At 42.4% G+C, this 22,362-nt stretch overlaps 2 protein-coding genes across 3 annotated transcripts in view; both read left to right on the top strand.

Moving 5' to 3' along the window:
* Window positions 1-2,084, top strand: part of rhbdd1 (rhomboid domain containing 1) — a 7,099-nt gene extending 5,015 nt beyond the window's left edge. For both annotated transcript variants that reach the window (XM_020605646.1, XM_020605645.1), the window contains exons 7-8: window positions 197-337; window positions 433-2,084. In XM_020605646.1, coding sequence (XP_020461302.1) covers window positions 197-337; window positions 433-539 — 248 coding nt within the window. In that variant the 3' untranslated portion in view covers window positions 540-2,084. The remainder of the gene's footprint in view (window positions 1-196; window positions 338-432) is intronic.
* Window positions 2,085-5,534: 3,450 nt separating this feature from the next.
* Window positions 5,535-22,362, top strand: galnt17 (polypeptide N-acetylgalactosaminyltransferase 17). The gene is made up of 12 exons (XM_020605584.1): window positions 5,535-6,185; window positions 8,363-8,691; window positions 9,780-9,963; window positions 11,501-11,667; window positions 15,705-15,879; window positions 16,602-16,799; window positions 17,678-17,795; window positions 18,300-18,485; window positions 18,664-18,801; window positions 19,942-20,032; window positions 21,249-21,415; window positions 21,897-22,362. The coding sequence occupies exons 2-12, from the start codon at window positions 8,451-8,453 to the stop codon at window positions 22,029-22,031; spliced, it is 1,800 nt and encodes a 599-aa protein (XP_020461240.1). The 5' UTR covers window positions 5,535-6,185; window positions 8,363-8,450; the 3' UTR covers window positions 22,032-22,362.

Raw genomic sequence — 22,362 nt, 5'->3', positions numbered from 1 at the left:
GGAACCAGTGGGGGCCTGAGTGGCACAGACAGGACAGGGGATTGAAGTACTGAGAGACTAACACATTGTTGGTTTTGGTCATTTTATGATCATTGTTAACAAAAAGAAAAACAGAAAATGCCAGCCTTAACCTGTAGCATGTTTTCGTGACATTAACATACATACCCTGCATGTATGTATGTGTGTGTGTGTGCAGGCTACCGTGACACTGGTGGAGGATACTCAGGATACCATCAGAATTCATATTACACACCAGCTCATACAGCATCTTATACAGGTGGACTGACAGAGGAAGAGCAGTTAGAGATGGCCATCCAAAACAGTCTCAATGACAGAGGTAAGTGGAGAGAGGGAGAGTACGCAGAGTTCTTAAACCTTTGCCCATTTCAGAACCCCTGAAGTGAAAATATCTAATAATACTTTGCTTTGTAGGACAACCCATCCAGAGAGGAGCTGCTCCTCCTTATGGTTTCCACCTGACTGAGGAGCAGAGAGCAGAGGAAATGAGGTGGAGGAGACTGAGGAGGTTTGACAGGTAAAGTGCCAGGCGACGAAGGGGAAGAGGATGACAAGACACAAGAAGCCTGGTCCAAACTCCACAGGCTGAGCAACAGAAGGTCTAACCACACAGTCTGACAGATTAAACACTTCTTATACTGTGTGGTCCTTTGTGATAACATGCTTTGAGCAATACCAAAGAGTTCAAGTTAGCTATGGAAAGCCACTTTAATTTGTTGTTGACAGGTTAGATTACTTATCTGATCTGTAGCTTCTCATCTTGGGAGTTAAGGTGAAAGTTAAGGGATATTTCTAACATTTCTCATCTTAGTTTCTATTACACCACTTGAAGTTGTGAAACGGGTATAAGACATTATGTTAGATGCCTTAGAATGTTTCAAAACTGAAATTTGCTAAATGTACACCATATAATAACCTGTGTAGTTAAAGAATCATGATAGTTGTCAAACCTGTCTGGTCTAGTCTAAACTAAGTGCAGTGGTTTCTGATCTACACTGACCTTGTGTGGTCTAGAGTCTAGACTGAGAGAAAGTTGTGATATCTGCCTTTTTCTGGTAGTTTGTTTAAGGTGAAACTTTTTGCAGATGCAAATGAAATAAGTACAATATTTTTGTGCCATGACAGGTAAAATCAGAACAGGTCAGTATTTTTCATAATAGATTCAAGTAATAGATGGCAACAAAACCCACAAGATGCTTTTGGCTCTCTCCGTGCACTTCATAAACATGGTGCCATGCTGTGGTCTGCACTATTAGCCTACTACCAAAGCTGATGAATGCTGTTTATATGTACATAAAATTGTTCTGGTTTCATGAAGGCCCAGTCAACATCTGTAATAAATGTTCTTTTTTTTTAATCAAACATTATTGCTAATATTCCTGTTCTTGAATTGGAGCGATGTCATCATGTATTATAAGTGACGTTAATGATCACCAAATGTACAATCTGGTTTTCTCCTGGAGTAAGACTTAATGTAATATGTAATTTCTTTAACAATCCCAGCACCACCGTGTCAACTTTCTGAGACATCTCCAAGTGAGAGTGACACTGTCTGTAGGCAAAGTCACAAAGCGAAGTCTAAGAAGTATATTGCTGCCTCTGATCCCTCTAAAGCCCTGAGGCATGATGGGAAGTAGGGCAGCTTAAATTAGAGCCAAGAACCCCAACAAGTCACACGAGTCCAAATGGGTCTGAAACCATGGCCCAGTTGATACAATCAAGCTGTAGACCCAGTCCCCAGTGTGGCGTATCAAGGAGGGAGAAAGGGTGAAAAGGTTGTGCATTAAATAGCCACACCCAGCGTCACAGTAGGTGGATGTGTAACTGTTCTGACATCAGAAGGATATAACAGTTTGCATAGTTTGATTTTGTGCGCTGTCATGGAGAGCATGGGAGCTGAGTGTAGCACAGGGCCCTGGCAGAACATGAATGGGGGAGGCTGAGGTGTGATTGAGGAGATGACAGGATGGGGACAGGGATGACACACGCTGAACAGATGTTTCCATCTCTCTGTACGTGTAACATGGCTGCACATTAAAGGTGGTACTTGGCATGTTGGTGGTTTAGTCTTTTTCTGCATCAGTTGTGTCAGGGAAGTTGTATTATCTCTTATCACACCTCTGGTGCTACTGACTGATTCTGAGAAGAGCTCCACCTGCTGTGATGCTCTCACTGAGCATTAGAGACAAAAGTGTGAGAAATGTTCCCCTCCTGGTTCAAGCATGGAGACTGAGTTGAGTTCAGTGAAAATGATCAGCCAAAAACTAAAGTATACAGGATTTATATCCTTTAACTGAAACCACTCAAGGACCCTTTCATGAGTGATTCTGGTAGTTAAAGAAATATGTTACCTTGGAAGAAAAATACAAACTGGAAGCCTGGAAGGAACCTCTCTCATCTGTTAAATGGCTTAAAGGCTCATTTTAAAGTGAACTGTAGGATGAACTACAATTTCTCAGAGTTAGGGCTCTATTTATATAGCTGGGCTGAAAACTTTGTAGTAACCTCTTGGCTTTCTGACTGAGATTAGCAGAGGCCTAACACCCCACTGCCATGTGCTGCATACCCACACTGATCCTTTGGAATAAAAACACCCTCCACTCAATCCAACGTGAAGGTCAGATTGTCTCTGCGTCTTCTAAAACCGGCTGAGATTACAATAGACTCCCAAGTGGCCAGTAAATGTACCACTGCATAAATGTACCAAGCTCTTTGGAGCCCAAAGTTTTTACCCCCCCCCCCCCACTGTGCAGTGATTAACTCCATCATACTCAAATCCTGCTCAGTGACTCGAAGGCTCATGGAGAATGGTATTAACTAGTAGAGGTCCAGGGCTAATATTTAGAACAGTTTTATCACACATGCCAAAGTTTCATACTGGTGTTGATGGCAAAGAAACTTGCCACACTATTTATAGTCTAGCCCAACCTCACCCTCCCACTTATAATTATCCTGCTGACTTTGTTTTTTACCCCCCCCCCTGTTCTTCCCTGCCCCACAGTAGAACTTAATGGAACTTCGTGTTTCACTGTACATCAGCCAGAATAACCACAGTCACTATAACAATAACACTGATAAAGATTTAAGTTGTCATGCCTTAAGGGGTTCAACAGTCCCATGACATAGAAACACTGACAAAAAGTAGCAGAGGTTCTTTAGATGCAATAAAAATCTATTTATTCCAAAAGCTGATGCCAAAAATTGTGAAAACTGTATTTTGTTAAAAATATATTGTTTCACGTGTTAGATTATATGTTTGTGTGACAGACATGCACCCATCATATTCCAGGTGTGTTTGATTAGCTGCATCTGTCTGTTCACCTGCCAAACTGGATCCAAGTCCCTACTTCCAGGGGCAGAGAGAGAGAGAGTACGTATGTAGCGTCTGTCAAAATCGGTTGCTAGGCAGCGTCACCCACTGATTTATGGTGCCTCTTGCTTCCGAGCCAAACCATGTATCAGTTGGATGGTATACAATGATCTTTCTAAACTGTCTAATCAATTCAGTTATCACAGATGGACTCTATTGAAAGGTTAAAACAAACAGAATGCCTATGACTACACTTTGGAGAGCTACATCTAAGGGCTTTTTTAAAATAAATATGCAAAACAATTCTAAAACCATATTTTCAGTTAGTGAGTGGGTAACCGAGAGAACAAAAGAGGCTGAAAAGCGATGGTGCATGATGCCATGGTGGCCATATTTCTGCCTGACAGGTATCAGTTATTGTTTTGGTAGTCAGGCAGTGCACGTTGCAGTGCGTGTTGTGTTTTGGAGGGAAGTCAGATTGAAACGGTAGGATTTCTTCGGTTGTCTACTTTGAAAATCGAGCTTCCTCTTGCTTGTTTCTACAGGATTACCATCCCTGCCTTCAATAAAACTCAGTAGGTGATAATGAAAACACCTTGATTTAGGCAAACGTAGTGCACATTCCACGATAGTTAGATAAACATAAACACTGACAAACATCCTACTGCCAGCCTCTGAGGTTTAACCCTACTCCATGGATGGAATTTGCTCAAGTGACCTACTAGCTCCTCTTCAGCAACTTGAGGGGTTGACATGAGTACTTGAGACTATCACTTTAACCCCTTACACAAATATCAAGCCAATCTAATTTTTTAAACTGGTTATCCTCTGTGTTGCTGTCTCTTCCTCTTACATTTCTTTCTCTTGTTCCCTTGTTTCCTGCATCTCAGCATGTCTCTCTCTACTTCTTTAGGAATTTTTCTCTTTCAGTTTCGATTCCTCCCCAGTGTCTGTGCTCTCCTCCCACCTTTTCTAAAACTCTTTTTCTTTTTTCTTTCCATATGCCTCCTTGTCTGCATCTCACTGATGCATTCTCTCTTCTTCCTTGATGTTTATTTCTGCTTGTCTCCCGATTTGTCTCATAGAATCTAGTGCTGGTTTTGATCTCACCATTCTTCTCTCTCTCCCACACAGACTGTCTCTCTCCTCCTGGGTTGCCTACAGATCCTTGGCATGTCTCAGTAAGCTGCAGAGTTAGCAAGCTCCTTAATTCATACTTGTTATCTAGGTCACCCATTTCTGCACAAACTCACACATTTTAATGGTGTGAAATGAAGTGCTGTAAAGAGTTTCACCACGTCAGTTCAACATTACACTTGCCAGCATGTGATTCTTTCTCCACTGTAGCTCTATAAATCTAACTCTTGCAACTTCAACACATTTTGCGTTAAAGGACAAGTCCAGCCATTTTCTATATTAATGTGTCACAGGCTGAGAAATGCTGGAGTGTTCTTTGAAAGCCCTCAGACTTAACTGTGAGTTTTTTCTTAATTGAGTTGCAGCTATACTTCACAAATGCAGCAGAAGAAACACCAAAGCTCATTTACTCATTTACTAAGTACTGTATGGGAAGTACAATTTTAAGGCATATTGACCATGTGGTGCAACTTCAGAGGAAGATTACAGTATGAACCTTTTATTCCAGAACATGCCCTCTTAAATCTTCAGAGCCCCACAACAAGCAGCACCATTCTCCAGACCTAACCTCCCTTTGACACAAAGGATCCCCGAACCCTGTCCTCACCCAAGCAGAGAGCAGATATGTGGCTTGACACAGCATCTGCATTGTATTTGCTGAGGTTAAGCCAAACTGTAGATGAAATGTTCTCTTTTCCCTGCAGGTAAAACTGATGCAAAGGAACACCATGTGAAAAAATTATTTAATGCAGGATGATGTTATGGTAGTACTAGCAAAGCTCAGGTTAATGACATTTTTGCACAGAATAGTCCATTTTAAACATTTCCCCACTGCACTGACTTCTATGGTGAGTAAATAATAGTGAAACAACTATGAAAATCCTTTGCAAAATGCCTCCAGTCACTCCTAATGGATCGAGCACCCCACTGTGGGAGCCATGTAAAATATTTCAATGTTCTGTAATTGTCGATAATTGGTTGCCAAAGAGCAGACACCCCACCCACCCTCCTACCCACCTCCCATGACTTGCTGAGAGATAAAACGTCGCCGGTTCCAGTCCACGTTTTCCCCCGCGCCCTTATTAAGTGCTGTATACGTTTTAAAGAGAATTAGAGGCAATAACAGGGCACAACAAACAAGAATGGCGTGCACAATAACAGGAAACATTGGTATGTGCTGACGAGTGAGGGAAAATGTTTAAAAAACGAGAAATCAAGGCGTATTTCTGAGCTGCCGCTGCTGCTGCGTTCCCGGAGCATCTGTACCTCGGCGGAGGATGCTGCATCTCATGAACTGCCGCTATCTACTCATAATCCGTGCACTCTCCTCAGCTGCATCCCACCGTGATTATTACAACGTGTGACGGCTGGAGGGTGATGCGAGAGGAGGCTTTCGGGGAGCACAAAGGCCAACTCAATAGGTTTCCCTCAGCAAATGCGAGGATTTTTCTGCGCGCATTCCTCATCAGTCGCATCGCTGCCGACTTCTGTTAGATGCACAGGAGGGAAAAGAGAGACTTGATCATCTCCTCATTGTTGGATCATTTAGGAGTGTCTGTTGCTCAAGCTCGCAAAATACTGGTGTCTTTGTCTTGCATATTCTATGCATGATCTTAAAATCACGCTGGAAGTGGGGGTGACGCGGATGAAAGCCGATGGCCAGGTGCCCCAGATTTCTTCAGAAGGGGGATGCAACCTAAAATAACCCCGGTGCCAGATGGTAAGAGCAGATTTTTGATCAGAAATCAGTGCAATGGTTCAGAACTGCAGTAACGTTTCTGTGCGTCTTTGCTATTCCTCTATGATGTCTGTCGGTTTAATGCATGTATTACATATTTTTTCGCAGATGACATATGAATTTGATTTGCATGTGTGATGCTATTAAACTGTCAACAAATCCAGCAGACGTCTATAAAATAAAATGGATTTTATTTTTGGTCAGTTGTGGTCGGTAGGACACGGGGAGTCTACAGTCATTGAACTACTTACTGGTGTGTTTCAGTCCAGGAATGTTTTTTAAAAAGTGTCTGCCTTAGAGTTCTAGTAATATATGATATATAATATGATCCACTGTATTCATTTGGACTTGCATGAAAGACATACCAATAATCATGTACAACAACCTGTGCAACCATTATAAACAATAACAGAAGAACTACTATGGAGCCTGTTGAAGCACCCAGTATAAACTGGTGTGGCACTTTTTTCACAGCCAAATGTCTGTGACCATCACACACAATATCTGATGAACCAGTCTGCTGCAAATCAAAAGGATTGCTTTCACATTAATGATTTCCTCTTGCATTGCTATTGGAGTACAGTTGCAGAAACATTTTATGGTCCAGAAAACCTCTAAACAGACTCTGATAACCTGTATTTATTGGCCAATGAGAAATACCACCAAACCTGTTTATATCAGTCACAGCTGTTAACACTGAGGATTGTCTACCATTATTTTTTGTAGCAGTACCAAATGTTTGCATAAGACTTTGGCGACAACACACTGAAATCCTGCGAGGTCACCATTTATGACCAGCACTGTAGAGATTCCAGGAATAAACTGGCCACCACTACTTTGATCTTAAAGGGTTGGCACCTAAAGATCATGAATATCCACTCCTCCCATGTGCCTGGTTGTAAAGAGTGGATGGTTTGAGGTTGCTATATGCACCCCAACATGTGTTAGAGGCAACCCATTGAGGATGCCAGGCTCTAAATCCTATAGCCACAGCAACCTGGCTTTCCCATTATGAACTACCTGAAGCTGTGGCGTTCATAGGAATCATGTTCTCATCAACTGACAGCCATTCACACTGAATGGGAGAATTTTGTATGAGCTCCTGAAAGATGGGGCCTCAGTTTGAAGAGGTCATCACTAAGAGTGTGTTGTCCACACAATGGATGGAAGCCATGATTTCATCAAATCTATTTCTTCTCATACCATTGGAGACGCTGTTGTGGACATCACCACTGAGTGACCAGCGCGAATGGTGCTTGGGCACAGTACTATATCCGTGGTGAGTTCACCATAGAACACCAATAGTTTCTTCCATTCCCCCCCAAAAAAGAGTTTGCCGCTGATCTGAACAGAGCAGAGGTTTGACATTTCCATGGTAAGCTCTCACAGATTGTGGGTACATTACTAAAACACAACCAACGGATTTGCGCTTGTCGATTTGAAACATAGTGCTACTGTTGGTTCATAAACAATATAATTAGGCAGACTACTTCTTGCTGCATTCTTTTTATCTTTTTGGATTTCCTGAAATGCCTGTTTTTGTTAACCAGCTCAGCTGCTGTGTCTTCTGTGTGAAGATGAGAACAAACGTGATCATGAAGCATCTTCAGATTTCCTCCCCCCGCATCTTATTGTGGGTTGTGGGTTGTGGTTGGTTCTCAGTTGCTGTTCAGTCTCCTCAAATTCATCACACTCAAATAGTGCTGCAGTGGAATTCAAGGTTTGTGATGGGAGTGATCTGTGTCCAGTAAAATCCAGGTCAGCTGTATCACTATCACAGTCACTTCAGTTTCACCCTTCTCTCTTTCTGGGACTCCTATTGTACTGCTAACTGCAAACCCTGGAAGGTTCTCTGATTTCATAACTACCTGCGGCCCTGTGCACGTAGTGGAGCTTCCTGGTTGGTCAGGTGTTTCACATAGTGAGATACCAGGTGAGGTTTGAAAGAGAACTCTTTGACTATGCAAAAAATAACTTTAAAAAAAACTTAACTGTCTTTTATGTTGCCACGTTTTAATGCTAGCGGGATCAGGCAATACATGTATATGGTGAGATGTATTAGGCTTTATTTTCATTTATACACTAAAGTATAATGGAACAAACTGTCACAGCTATGCTCAGAGCGATTAATTAACCCGGTTGCTGATTTCTCCCCGCAGTTTACCCCAGCTCCTACCCAGAGGGACTGAGTCTGTAACACGGTCGACTTCTTTGGAGTCCTGTCTTCCTACCACTCGGTGACTTTTAATGGCTTTTGTGTTCAGAAGATGGAGAGTTTTACTGGTGCTAATCGTGCTTGCTGTTGGCGGGCTCATGAATTTTTGGACCAAGTGCAGCACACGCAGCGTCCAAGTCGCCGGTCCGGACGCGCCGGCTGACGTGAAGAGGCCCCGGGGCAACGTGACGGCGCAGGGGCCCAGCGTCAGCCATGAGGTGCTGCTGAAGAGGCTGAGCTCGCTGGAGGACGTGGTGTACAGGCAGCTGAACGGTAAAGAGCAGTGTAACATTGAAACTGAAATAACATGTCAGCCAGATTCCTCTCGACCACTGTGCTAAAGAAGGAAAAGTCAATGCTGTCTGAGTAAAGCGCCGAAGAAGTCTGTGCACACCTGTGTCACGTTATTTCAGCCACTTTAGGCACATTTGACAGCATAATGATCTGTGCTAGAAGATCTAGGTTCACTTTACTGACCCTTTGAAGAAAATGTCATCAGCTGGTGAGGATATAATAGTTAACTTCTGCAGCTTGGTGGCCAGGGTGGCTTTGTTCAACAATTTGATTTGGCTACCATTCGCACCACAATAATGCGAGGTTATCCAAAATTGATGAAAAACAATTAAACTTGCTTTACTGTCTATGTGTAATGTTTTGACCCTTTTAACTTTTTAGTTAAATTCAGGTTTAAAATTCAAAGGCACATCATTGTTTCCTAAAAGGCTTTTTTTAATGTCCTAAAACACTAGTTTATTGGTTGCCATGTAGGTACAATGCTTGTCCTCCACTAGGGAGGTCGGTGTCAGCTGCAGAGCAGGAGCTCTTTCTAGAGATTTGGTGCCTTGAGGACACTCCAGCAGGATGTTGGCTTGTTTGAATAGATCTCATCACACTCTGTACCACCCACAAATATATCAAGTCACACCAAGAATCTTATTTTATCCTTAATTTGAAACGGTGAACACCTTGATTCTTATTTAGCAGCTTGCAACCAAGAAAGTGAATGTTCTTGTTTCATTTGCAAATGTTTGGTTTAAGTTATTTAATCTCTAAGGACACAAATGAATGACCTCACTAGGTAGATAAGTGTAGGATCCTCTCTGGAAGAGGTCTACTTATTTGAAAAAACACATCCCTGTATTCAACCTACTCTGGTGAATCTGTGCCAGCATATGTCCCAATGTGAATTCATCTCAGACGTTCACCTGTTTTGACAACAAACTGTATGTTCATGTGAGGTAGGAGCTGTGATGGGGAGGCAGGCTATCAGCTGTAAGCCACAGGTCGTGTTACCAAGAAGAGAGTGACTCATCCAGTCGTACGGATCTGACATGCAATCTTGTGTTGTTCAACTCCCCCAGGTCTGTCCAAATCCCTGGGTCTGATCGAGGGCTTTGGGGGTGGGGATAAAGGCAGCCTCCCTGCCACACTGTCGCCAGCTGAGGAGAGCGATGCCAAACACCTGAGGGAGAAGTACGGCTACAACGCCTACCTCAGTGATAGAATCTCTCTGGATCGGAACATACCGGACCACAGGCCCAACAAGTGAGTACATGTCAAATTTACATAAAACGTATTTGCCCATGTACCCCTAGAAGTAACCTACCATACACACAGTTTTTGGTTTGAGACCAATAAAATGTCTATGAATGGAATGGAATGCTCCTGACACTGTTTCTGTTTCACTGGGGGCTCATTTCTACATAAAAAAAAAAAAGCTCACATGCACATTGTTCACAATTTATGTGCATTATCCAGACAAGCTGGGACACAGCTTGAGAAGGCATGTTGCTCATGAAATGTTGAAATGGAGCATAGTCATAGCTCAGAGCACAGATGTCCCACTTGCATTAGTTAATTGGCATCAGCTGTTTCATTCATGCTTCACAGTAGCTGTGTGGCAATTGGTGGACACATCACGTCTGGTCATACCACAGGTGAACACTGCCCGCAGCAGTTAGAACCTGACACTTCTCACTATTACTGATTCGCTCATGCCAGCTCGCCTCCACCACCCCAACTTCCTTTGTGTGCTGCATGTTTGGTTTTGTTTTAACCAAGCGGTAATATTCATGTATGTTTCTGTCAAGGGGACTTCCAGCAGTGCAGTGCTCATTTTCAGGAGTGTCACCTGTCTGTGCCTTTTAAGTTCTCTCTGCTTCTTAATCACATAATTGATGAAGTTGTACTATCAGGGCGGCTATTGATCTGCAGACATGCTTGCATGGGCACATGTGCAACCACACGTGCGTGCGCACACAGTGTGACTTACATTAATTTCCTATAGACTTGTCATAACCTTAACCATAACCACTACTTACCTTTGCCTAACCCTAACTCTGACCTTTAACCTAACACCTAAACTCACCCTAACCTTAAACCATGTTGTGACCCTGAAATTCAGTGATTTCCTCGTGGGGACCAGAGGGAAATCGGAAATGATCATGGTTTTTAAGATTCATAATTAAAGTCCTGTGAAGATCTAGGTTTATAAAATGTCAGGGTTTACTACCAAATAACCTGAAATGTTAAAATAGAAAACTAGATTCGGCAGCAGATATCCTCCACTTTCAGTTAATCCACCAACAACCATGTTGGCATCTATTTATGAGGATTTGCTGCCAAAAATACAGTAAAGTGTCATCTGATCTCATCAATTTCCATGAAAGGCTGGATTATTATAGACTTGCTTGTAATTAACATTTCATTTCACATGGGAAATGAGATTATTGTCAGGATGAGAAAAGGAGCCAAGTAAAGAAAAGTGTTTTTTCCTCCCATTCTTACTAAACTTGGAGCTAAAGCCTCACCCTGCCTCTTTCCTCTTCATTAGAGCTATTTAAACAAAACAGCAGTAAAAAGGCCTCCTATCTGCAGCAGACATGATGTGAATGGGCCAATTTGAGCGAGGGCATGATTATAGTTGAACAGGAAGCGACACATGGTTTGCCTTTCAGCCTAACCGAACAAGATGTCAGCGGCTCCACAGAGGTTGTTTGATCCTTTGCAGCAGTAACAGAGGATGGGTGGAGCACGGAAAGGTTTTATTGATGGTGTTACTTGTTTGTGTGTCACTGTGCAGATGCCGAAAAGTTAGCTACCCGAGAGACCTCCCGCAGATCTCCCTCATCTTCATCTTCGTCAACGAGGCTTTGTCGGTAATCCTGCGCTCAGTCCACTCAGCTGTCAATCACACGCCAGCTCACTTGCTCAAGGAGATTGTCCTGGTGGATGACAACAGTGATGATGGTAAGTAGAAATGAAAAAATTCCCTTCCTGAATCCCAAACCATCCTGATTTGAATCAGTCATATCTCAGGTAAAGTCCAGTGTAGAGACTGAGTTTGACACATGGCCTAAAAATAACAGCTAAAGTCTAGTATTCCTTCACCATCATGGTAGTAATTAATTTTATAGCAGCAGCAGTACTCAGTGGTACTGAAATTATAGATAAATATATTGATTTGCTGATATATCATGCAAGTATTGACGTAACATTTAAAATAAAACTAGTATCCAAAACAGTTTTATCAATTTCTATGTGGAAGGGTTTCAAAACATATCATCTTACTACAGTATAAATGATGGCTTAATCAAAGCATTTGTTTTGAAACACATGCGCAAAGATCAAGGCAGCAACCTCAATGTGTTGAGTGGGCTTGTAGTTTAGTGAAACTTTTTTAAATATGCAAATTCATAGAGCACAAAACAAACGCATCAGCATTAAATACCCATACTGTGTGAAACTGAGTGCACACACAAACACAGAGGTGAAATCACTGAGAGGTTCAGGATTGTTTCTTTTTTAAACAAACAAAACCCTGTGGCATCAGAAAATGAAAGTGACTGAAATTTTGGGGAAATATGCTTAATTTCTTTCTGGTGGAGCGTTAAATGAGAATATAATAGAACATCTGTATGGTAAATATGAAGCAGTAAATAGCCGGTCTGGCTCTGCCCGGCTGTAACAAAATCCACCTACCAACACCGCGAACAGTTCCCAGTTAGCGCCGTATTTGTTCTTTTTGTAATCCATACAACAATTTAGTGGGAAGTCAACGACTGTATGAGGAACTGTGGGCTTTGAGCAGTTGCTGGGCATCCAGCGTAAGTCTCGGCCAGAGACTGATGTGAGTGTGGTATACTGAATAACTTCTTACTCTTACTAACTAAATAGGCCATTTCCCAAAATGTCAAACTATTCCTTTAAGGCAGGGGTGCCCACACATTTTCGCCTTGTGAGCTACTTTTCAAATGACCAAGTCAAAATGATCGACCTACAGTTAAAATACTAAACATATATTTATTTATTTATACCTTATGTAAACACAATATATGCTGGTGCACCTTGCATAACTGCATGAACGTTAAGACACACTACAGTTCAGTACTTTTTTTTGGTCATTAGTTTACTCTGATGACGTGCACTGAATGGAATCAGCCAGGGCTGCATAGTCCGGACAGTAGCTGCTGGTAGCCAGCGTCCAGCAGACTTCCAAATGGTCATCAGTCATGGTGGAGCAGTATTTGGATTTAGTAATCTCTGTGTGAGAAAATGCTGACTCACATAAATAATGGAGTCAAATAATACAGTCAATGACACACTTCCTCATGTTTGGGTACTTTTCCTCTGTAAGTTCCAAAACGGTCCATTAGCCCTGGACTTCAGCTGAATGTCAGTCTGTAGTGTCGATATCTCATCCTCCACTCCAGACCAGTTCAGGTGAAACAGCGTTGCAATGTTTGATGCGAGTGAATCAACCTCAGTATCTTCCCTAAATGGGCAGCACATACTGTAAATGTAGAGACTGGCTCGAGTGAGGCAAAGTCTTGAAAGTGTTTGTCAAACTCTGACCGACAAATGTCGATCTGCTTTCTGTAGCGTGCAATGTCAAGTTGCGCACATGCTTTCCGTTGCGTCTCCAGCTCTGATGTGAGGTTTTGGAAGTTCTGCAAAATGTTTCATTTTTTTTGTTTGAAATCATTAACTAAGCTCATTATATTGACATGAGATCTACCGACACCTCCTTTGCAATCGACGTATTGGGCAGCCCTGCTTTAAGGCCTCTTTAAAATGACTAACAGTTACAATCTGTTCAGCAGAAAATCTAAACAAATAAGCCCGTCCATTATCATTGCCACATACAGTCCTAACATAATTACTTAGGTAGCATCCTAGACTCTGTTCCATTGTATAAGTATGGTTGTGTAGTTTGCCAGGTCTCAAACATAAAGACGGTCACACCTGTGTTACTGATACATTTCTCTGTAAAGTGTTGCTAATGAAACGACTTGTAATGGTGCTTTGTTGGCATGACAAGGTAATGAGTGTCTCCTTGACAAAAGCCTTGGTCATTGTGTTTGAAGAGCAAAATCTGCTGAGGGGACTGCTGTTGAATTTTTTTTTTTTTTCTTCTGTAGGGCAGACAGGTAGTTGGAGGTGGAGTGCTGCAATTGGATGTCACGGTAGTGATGTCCCCGTCTTATTTATTGAGCAGGGCTGCCAAGTCGGGCATTGTGAGATGAAGGGGAGAGAGAGAGAGAGAGACGGAGAGAGAGAGATGAGGAGAAGGGAAGGAGATGAAACCAGGCAGAGTGAAAAGGAGAGAGGATGTACAAGGCAAGGAGTGTTGGTGTTGGAGAGAGGAAGAGGGGATGACACTAAAAGAAAGTGTTGTGGTGTGAAGAAGTCTAGAGGGTTTGAAAATGGCAAAGTGAAAAGGAAAGAGGATGAATAAAAGTGAAATGGAGATGAAGAGGCATCAGAGGATGAAAGGAGAGGCTGAGAGAGCAAACCGGCCTATTAGAGAAAGTGGCAGAGGAAGAGAGGAAAGGATCAGAGGCAGTGAGGCTCTAGGATAAATGAGGTCGGACAGAGAGGAGGAGAGAAATGGTGCAGGGCGATTAGATATCCGGAAAAAGAGAGTAATCACACAGAACAGAAAGAAAAGACACATAATGAGGAAACAGGAAGAGAGAGATGAAATGGTTGAGGCTTTAAGGGCTTGTTCTACACTTGGTATGAAGGTCTGAAGGTCTTACTGGTGAAAGGACGTTGTACTCATGAAAAGCACAGAATCAGTATCATCCTTTAAAGTGTAAGAAACGTGGAGGGTGAGAGTGAAAGGAGAGAGAGACAGTTGAACTCCACCCCTCTCTCACTTGACACTGCTGCTTGGCTGAGAGCCAGCTATCCATCACCGAGGCGAAGAGATGACAGCAGTGCAAAGGGCAAAGCATGAAACCAAAACACACTATTCTCACTGCCAGCACGAGTCACCTCAGTCTCAGTGGCCTCACACTGACGCACAAGTGTGCATGAATAATGCAATGTGCATGTGTGTGAGAGAGCAAGAGAGAGAGAAGACACTGCATGGGAAATGTGATGTGATCAAGCATTTGTGTGAGTGAGACAGAAATAAAGGGAGGCAGAGAAAAAGAGCACAGAGCATGAGAAATGTGTTGCTGTTGGAGAGGGGAATTTTTAAGTGTGTGTGTGTGTGTTTGTGATGCAGAGGAAGAGGGGCTGTAAGTGTTTGGGTCCTGGGGGGGGACAAGGTTGATGAGTTGTTTGAGAGATCACTGCTCATTGGTTGGTGCTCAGGAAGCCGCAGTCTCCCCTTTCAAAACAGGAGACAGAGAGATTTCTGTCGTCCTTCTGTTTGTCTCTGCATCTGTGTGATTTGTTTATAGAAAAACTGATCACTTTGTACTTGTCTACCCTCTTGTGTGGCTGTTTACGTCAGTGTCGGCCTCTGGGCAATGTGCCGTTGACGATCATAGCTGTACGGAGTCGTGGGTTTGTACAGGCCACAAACAACGCTGGCTCACTTGTCAAACTAACGCATTTCATTTTGTGTGTAAAATGTGATGGCATTGTCTTAAATAGGAGCTTCAGGAAGGTGTTTTCTGGATTTAGTGCTCAATTTCGATCACATTTTACTAGTTGGCATTGATTTGGAGTCTGGAATGTTTTGTTATTAAACCATTGGTTGTACCCAGAGATTTTATAAATGCCATCATTTAAATGTAATTTTAACCACTTTGTAGAGTCCTAGTTTCTTAAACACCTTGGTATAATTCTTCCCGTAGCATACCCCAGACCCCATAACAAGCTGTGTGTTTTTAGCACTTCTGAAATTAGGAAGTTACAACTGGGCTTCTGTGTGTTGCTCAAAGACACATCAGCAGAAAGGATGATGATGTGCTTTCAGGTTTAAGGACAATCTCTAAAACCATCTCTGGCCTGTTTTGTTTGGTGTGTAATCTTTGTCTTGTGGGCTACAGAGCAGCTGAAAGCACCACTGGAGGAGTATGTGAACAAGCGCTACCCCGGCCTGGTGAAGATCGTGAGGAACCAGAAGAGAGAGGGACTGATTCGAGCCAGAATTGAGGGCTGGAAGGTGGCCACTGCCGAGGTGACGGGATTTTTTGATGCCCATGTGGAGTTCACACCATCCTGGTGAGTAAATCAGGCATGTGGGTGGGATGACTACTGATAGTGACTCTTACAGAATGTCTGGAATGAAAAACAGATCTCGTGAAAATGTCTTTGATCCCCTTGAATTTCAACTTCACATTCATGAATACTGGAATGCAATAAATCAAAACCACTGAGTTACAAGTCATGATAATAGTATAGACTCCTTCAAGAAAGCTACAGTGTACTTTTACAGAATAACTGAAGGAGAGGAAGAGGGATTGCAGAAGGAGCCTAGACGAGAAACAAAGCGGCATTTTCACACCTTAGGCATTTTAAGACCAGTTAGCAGGAGGGTAGTGCCTGCAGAATCAGGATTGAACAATACAGGACATATAGCTCAGTAAGTAAGCAATAAAATAAGAGTGCTGTTAAAAGTACATTTTAAGGATTTATTTGAAAGATGAAACTGATCTGACCGAGATGTAAACGCTTGACTGCTGGTTTTTTGTACCATCTTGCAAACACCTTGTTGTAGGTCTGTTTGTTGCCCAGTTCGTTGTGTACTTTAAAGTATGTACACAACCAAGGTCACTCAACATGAATAGGCACATGGCCTCCACAGCTGCACTGAGCTGAATCAGATACAATGAATAATAAAGTTGGTACAATTTGAGGGACTTTCTGACTGACGTGGGTGAGAGAGAGGAGATCCGTCTGTTTTTTAATTTGTGTATATGTGGTTTTATTTATGCTTTTGTTAGGGCTGAGCCAGTTCTTGCCAGGATAAAAGAGGACCACAAGAGGATCATCTTGCCCTCCATTGACAACATCAAGCATGAGACATTCGAGGTGGAGCGCTACGAGAACTCAGGCCATGGCTACAGCTGGGAGCTGTGGTGCATGTACATCAGCCCACCCAAGCAGTGGTGGGAAGAGGGGGACATGTCTGCTCCCATCAGGCAAGTCAACTTCACATATACAATTGTCGTGGCAAGAGTGAGATACCAACTAAATTAATTCAGACAAACCACTACAATTTAAAGGATCATTTAATATTACAATTATTCTAAATAGAGTAGCATTCAAACAGATAATCTTGTAGTTAGGAAACAGAGAACAGAGATCAGGGAACAGAGACTCCCCTCTTGCAATGGAATGAGTAAAGCCTAAGAAGGGTGTCAGGACACCAGTCAGTCAGGTCATTGGTTGCCAGTCCCGAGTCAGTCAGCCCCAGTCAGTCGCCGTCTCCCACCAGCCCTCCGAGGCCGGGCTGGTGGTACACTGCTCACGGTAGCATGATCCTCCTTCTCTCTCCTCTCCAGCTCACTCTTTTTTTATCAGCCGCCTCCCTTATGCTGTTGCGTCTATTTCTAAACCTAACTTCCTGTCTTCAGTTTTTAACCACTACACAATCACAATCTTAAATGAAGAACAAAAACCTCTGTATGTTTGCCAGAGGAACGTTTCACACTTCCAAGGACAGAGATTCATGTCTGTCCATAGAAATGCATAGGATCATTTTCACAATTTCTTTGGTGTAACTTAATATTTGGTAGCACATCCTTTGGACAAAATAACTGAAATCAATCCGTTCCTTATTGCAGTAATTTTCTGGGACACGTGGTGCATTATCTGACAGGAATGCAGGGGTGTCAGTATTTTTGCCTATGAATGTAACCACACAAAAATGTGTACTTGTGTATGCATATACAAAACCTTACAAAGTCACATTATAAAGCAAAATCCAAACAGACAAAACCACACATATCACATATGCATGTCCAAAGGCTCAGTGTCACTTGTTTTCATAGTTTTTTTTTGTTCTTCCCCTTCACAGGTCTCCCGCCATGATTGGCTGCTCCTTCGTAGCAAACCGCAACTACTTTGGCAAGCTTGGCCTGTTCGACTCTGGGATGGATGTCTATGGAGGAGAGAACATCGAACTGGGCATCAGGGTTTGTGTGTCACCCAGTTTCCTCTTGTTCCCGCTCTCTTTTCACCCTGTGGGTTTAAGTGGAACAGCAGCAGTGTAGCATGGCACCACTGATAAATGAGGCTCCATTAAGAGTCTTGGAAGACCAGTGTGTGTGCGGCTCTCAGCAGGGCAATAGAGATAAATAGGTTACACAGAGTGCGAAGGTGAGAGTTAGTTGCTGTACTTTTTGAGAGACTCTGCAGGGTTATTTTATCTTTTGGATAAAAGGTAAGGGACAGAATATCAAACATTTACCACCTCTCTGTGTCTATGTGTTTGTAAACCCTTCTAACAACTGGATTAACTAACTCTGATTAATCGCTTTGTAATTTCAGAAGGGTTGTAATGGCCCAGCCATAAAGCTGATGCCCAAATCTGCAGCACTTTACAAATTTCAGAAAAATGAATCAAGTGGCCCTCTAGTAGCCAACAATGTAGTAATGTAGCTTTAATTTCTCTATTCTGTAACATCATCTGCCTGCAGGTGTGGCTGTGTGGGGGCAGCATGGAGGTGCTGCCTTGCTCCAGGGTTGCTCACATGGAACGGTTGAAGAAACCCTACAACAGTAACATATCTTTCCACACACGGCGTAATGCTCTGCGTGTGGCTGAGGTCTGGATGGATGAGTACAAGTCCAACGTCTACCTGGCCTGGAACCTCCCCATGGAGGTGAGAGAGGGCTGTTGGTGCACCAATAATTACTGCAAAGAGGATGAAGTTTGTTCTCTTTTAACCAGGCAAATTTGACTTGGCTGATCATGCTAATTATTGTGCTCTTTTTTTATTTGTTTATGGCACATGTACCACTGAAGACAAACTATTCCAATTGCTACTTTTGCTCTTGCAGAACCATGGTATTGATTTTGGAGACATCTCTGAGAGGGTTGCTCTGAGAAAAAGTCTGCAGTGTAAGAGCTTTCAGTGGTACCTTGACAATGTTTACCCAGAAATGAGGAGGTACAACAACACGCTGCTCTATGGCGAGGTGAGTCTAGAGGCGAAAAAGGCCAGAAAGAAGCTTGTATATGTACATTTTGGTGCATTTTTAAAAATGCATGATACAGCTAGAAAAGAAATGGGGCTCAAAATGAACTTTTTCTGTCAGGGACCCAGAACTGCCCCGACTCCTAACTTTCTCCTTTCTAAACCTAACAGCCATAGTCCCTAATTAAATCCCTTTTACATTATAAATCTAATTTTATTTCACTAGCTTGCATCATGTCCACATGTTGCACTGAAAGTAACCTGGCTGGGACAGGAAGGAGTGTAGGGGCTGCTCTCAGAAAGTCCACAAGAACTTTTAAGATACGTGGGAAGGTTAGTGTACAAATGGTTAGTTTGGGCTTTTCAGTGTTATAGCAATAAGCCTACTAGCTCACTATAGTTAAGGTCAAAGTATTTATTTGTCATATACACAGTTAGGAAATGTGTTTCCCTGTACAATGAAATTCTTACTTTGCCGTCCACATGAATGCCACATAATACAAGTGAAAGAAAGTAGATGAGCAATAACAAATCTAAATAGGCAGTAACACAAATCTAAGACACTTTAAAGCAGCAAGTGAAAGAAGCACAATAAGACAAGAATATAATGCAGAGAGAATATATGCTACATGGGAGCCATGGAGTGCAAATACTCAGCAGTGAGTGTGCAACTATGCATATGCAAACTGAGAATGTAAATAGTACAGATGGGATTACATGAGGTAGATCGTGGGTCAGCTGTTTAGGAGTCTGATGGCAGAGAGTTTTTCAGTCTAGTGGTCCTGCATTTCACACTTCTGAGCCTCCGACCGGAGGGTAGAGGTATGAACGGTCCGTGCTGTGGGTGGGTGAGGTCCTTGAGGATGGAGGCAGCTTTCCTATGCACCCTGCGGTGGTAAATGCTCTGCAGAGAGGGCAGTGGAGTCCTGGTTAACACATACAGTGGATGGGAAATGGCAGGCAGAGCTGAAATGATTGCTTTTCTGTAAGTTTGATTGTTTAATGGGAGTTGTGTAATTATTCTTAGTGACTTTTTACTCACTGACGTCATGGTGGGTAGGCTACACTAACAAGCATAGATGTCAGCATGAGTAATAAGTTTCACTTAACCTGAGCTCTGTGCTATGTCTCTGCCTGTCAGATGCGTAACTCTGAAGCGAGCCACCTATGTATGGATCAAGGAATAAAGGAGAACCACACAGCCACCCTGCACCCCTGCCATGGATGGGATCCTAGACTTGTCTCTCGATGAATCGATATCATAGGACCTCGCAACCTAAATCATTTTTCATGTTTCTACACTGTGAAATGCTTACTCCCATAATGGTCTGAGATGCCAAATCTTTGTGCCCCAGGTGCTATTTTTATTGTCCCTGGGACACAAAGCACTGTTAATTTTGAGCCCTGGAAATAGGTGAAAGAAACGAACCCTGAAAGGATTTATAAAAAAAAATAAAAGCACTCAGAATAGTAGCTGGGTTATTGAAATAAAAATAATTTGGAAATTTTAATCTGCATCTGTACCACAATGCATATATAAGATCAAGTTAGATATTCTAATGCTTTTTTTTCTGAATACCTAAATTCTGTTCAAAAATATCACAAATTTCATACATTTTAAAGCTGTGGTTTTATTTCAGATGCGTAACTCTGAAGCGAGCCACCTATGTATGGATCAAGGAATAAAGGAGTAATAATCATAAGATTAGTTGACAAGAATGCTGCAAGTCTAGATTAAGTTAAAGAATTTCAGTCAAACTGCTTTTAGGCTAAAAGAAATTTACAATAAACATACTGTAGTGACAGGTCGTAGGATTACGAATGCAACGTTGAAGAGAGGTGTGTCTGATGTTCTAATGTATACGTCCAGACAAGAAAAGACAAAACACTGAAGTCTGTAAAGATGCAGCAACATAACTCGATGAAATCTCAGTTCAGCTGTTTCTCACACACACCATCTGCAGGCAACTGCATTCAGAAGTAGCAGTGGCCTCTAGGGAGCAGTGGTGGGTTTAAGCCCAAAGCACCTGACTTGCAGTATGTACGACAAACACATGACACAGTTGCAAATGCGGTGCAGATATTTTAACATGTCTATAGAGGTACTGTACAACACCAGAGCCCTTAAGGGAAAATCCAGACTCTCACTGGGTGGCCATGACAGTTGCAGACTTAGAGCTTGATCTTGCATCGTGAGCATAGAGGAATGTTTATTGGTAAATTAGAGGTACAATCTAACATCGGAATGTTAGCAAAATAGTAATAGTTTGTTTTGAGATTACAAAGTGCTTTCTTTTTCTAATTAATTCCTGGCAGGCTGGATGCTGCCCCCCATAGTCTGTCATTTAGATCTGTAGCTACAGGCCAGTGTAAATAACTTGCAGATTAAAGTCTGTACCTGTTTCTGCAGAAGTTTGAAAATCACAGTGCACCCTGTCTGTGCTCCCCCTCAGTTAGGGCGTTACACCAAAGAGGGTCAGCTGTTCCTGGGCACTCTGGGTAACACCGGGGATGACACTCGCTGTGTGGTGGATGATCAGATCAGCAGCTTTCCTCAGCTCCTCAACTGTGACAAAGTGACCAACCTGAAACAGAAGACATGGCATTTCTCTCAGGTGACTAGTAGAAAAAAAATAAAGTGGCTCTTTGTGTTTGTTTATAAGAAAAGCAAAACTGAATTGTTTGGTAAATGCTAAATAATGTAAACCTGCATATTAGAGGAAAACGGTGGCAATAAGTAACTGTGCTGAGATCAGACCTTTACCTTGTTAGGCTCAGATTATTTTGTGTAATTACCAAAAACTGAGCCCAGTCTTTAAGTACACTGGTTGGCAATCGAGTCCAGTACTGTAGAAGTAGGTCATAAAAGTAGGTCATTCTTTTCTGCATTAGACTTTTTTTTTTTTTTTGTGGCAATAGTTTTAGTAATGCCTCTAAACTCGTGGCAGTTTATTTAATTACTTCAAAATGTTAGTTCAACTATTATGTAGTTCCACTTTTGTGTTCATTACTAAGGAATCAAACACTATACCTGAGAACCATCAGGCCTGATTCTTGTCACAGTCACACACCACTCGCTCTCCTCCCACCCTGCAGAATGAGCCAATCATAAATCGAGCCACAGGACGCTGTCTGGAGGTGGTGCCGGCTAATGTTTACTTCGGCCACCTGCTGGTCCTGCAGGCCTGCTCCGGGCAGAGGTGGACCATCAAGAACACCATGAAGCAGTAATCAACTGGCCAATTTTACTGGGACCAATGACTAGAGCTGTCACCTGACCTGAGCTTGGCTGAGACACAGTGACAAGACAGAGGCTCCTTGACTTAAGAGGGTGATGGTTTAAAAGGGAAACAAATGTGTGAACAAATACAAGTGTTTGTTTTTGTTGTTGTTGTTTTTTACAAACATTCAAAATGAGGCAAGTTTTTGCATGAGGACTGTTTTTGTCTCCACCTGATTCTGACAAACATTTGATGTGACGTTGCCATAATTTCTGTCATCTTGTAGATTTATTAAGGTTGGAGATTTGATCATCCAAAACTGTTCTGTTCTGTTTTTTTTT

Source organism: Monopterus albus, unplaced genomic scaffold (genome assembly GCF_001952655.1).
Source record: "Monopterus albus unplaced genomic scaffold, M_albus_1.0 scaffold71.1, whole genome shotgun sequence".
NCBI lineage: Eukaryota > Metazoa > Chordata > Actinopteri > Synbranchiformes > Synbranchidae > Monopterus > Monopterus albus.
The sequence above is the reverse complement of the archived record's forward strand: the minus strand, read 5'-3'. Positions and strand labels throughout refer to the sequence as shown.